This window comes from Stegastes partitus, unplaced genomic scaffold, assembly GCF_000690725.1.
Source record: "Stegastes partitus isolate 25-593 unplaced genomic scaffold, Stegastes_partitus-1.0.2 Scaffold1043, whole genome shotgun sequence".
Lineage (NCBI taxonomy): Eukaryota > Metazoa > Chordata > Actinopteri > Pomacentridae > Stegastes > Stegastes partitus.
In genome coordinates this window covers 83,575-84,744 of record NW_007578774.1, presented here as the reverse complement: position 1 = coordinate 84,744, position 1,170 = coordinate 83,575, and the positions used below count along the sequence as shown (strand labels likewise).

Here is a 1,170-nt window from a genome sequence, read left to right as displayed (position 1 = left end):
GCTAGGTTAGATCCAGTAACTCAAATGTCAAAACACACATCAAGAAGTGGTAAAAATCTGAAGATAGTTCCCCCTCCGGTTAGTGTGTGATCTCGCATCGTCTGCTGGTTCGGCCTATGCAGTTTGTTTTTTTTTTTTCTCGTCTCGCAGGAGTCGCAGAGGGGAAAAAGCTTCCTTTGAAGTGACGGCGGAGAGGAAGAGGAAGAGGAAGAGGCAGACGGAGCGTCAGAGGTTTTAGAAGTGGAATACCTGCTGCTGGCCCTGGACTTTGGGGAAATCCTCTTTCTGCTTGCGGGTCTTGGGCCTCTCCAGGCTGCCTTGCTGGAGGTGTTTGAGCCGGGCCGCGACGGTCGGACCCTTCGTCGGACCCGGAGAGTTGCTGCTGTTCTGTGGGAGCCAAGAAAGGACAAGTTTCAACACGAGAGTCTCTTTAATTTGAGTTGAGATTTAGTGGCCGTCACACCGCTGCCTGTAATCTGCCTCACTGAGAGCATAAATAACAGCCTCACATTCAAGTATATAAAGGTTAACAGCCAGGGAGGTCCACTTATTTATGCATACTGTCCTTTTTGTTTTTATTAGCTTCTTTTTGCACTATAATAGGTATTCACCGTCCTGACAAGTTTTCCTGTTCCTGCTTTTCAACCCTGAACATGGTCGATATTACTTTTGGTTGTTGAGACAAAAAAACTAACAAAAAAAAAATCACACTTTTTTATGTCACTTAATTAAAAGTTAAAAGTCATTGCATAAGAATTCAACCCCTTCATGTGGGTATTTAGTTGATGCACCACACCATTGATCCTCTGTTGGTCTCAGTCGGTTCTGAACATCTGGACGCTGCAGTTTTACCACATCCTACAAAACTGCTTCAGCCCTTCAGGTTAGACGGGATCGTGAGCGAACAGCCCTTTGCAAGTTACAAACGTTCAGCTGGACTGAGGTCTGGGTTCTGACTCATCCTCCAGAAAATTCAACTTGTTGTCTTTAATCCATTTTTGTGTATCACTGACTGTACGCGTCAGGTCATGGTCTTGCTGGAAAACAAATCTTCTCCCAAGTCTCAGTTCTCCTGCAGACTGCATCAAGTTGACGTCCAGGATTTCTCTAAATTTTGATGCATTCTTGAGCCTTCCATGGTCTGCTGCCGTGAAGCATCCCCCCATGATG

The 1,170-nt window shown here is 45.6% G+C and overlaps 1 protein-coding gene across 1 annotated transcript in view; it reads right to left on the bottom strand.

The window, feature by feature from the left end:
- Window positions 1–234: 234 nt before the first annotated feature.
- LOC103367380 (SRC kinase signaling inhibitor 1-like) overlaps window positions 235–1,170 on the bottom strand; it is a 55,665-nt gene continuing 54,729 nt past the window's right edge. The window contains exon 17 of the mRNA XM_008295385.1: window positions 235–387. Within this exon, the coding sequence (XP_008293607.1) occupies window positions 235–387 (153 nt within the window). The remainder of the gene's footprint in view (window positions 388–1,170) is intronic.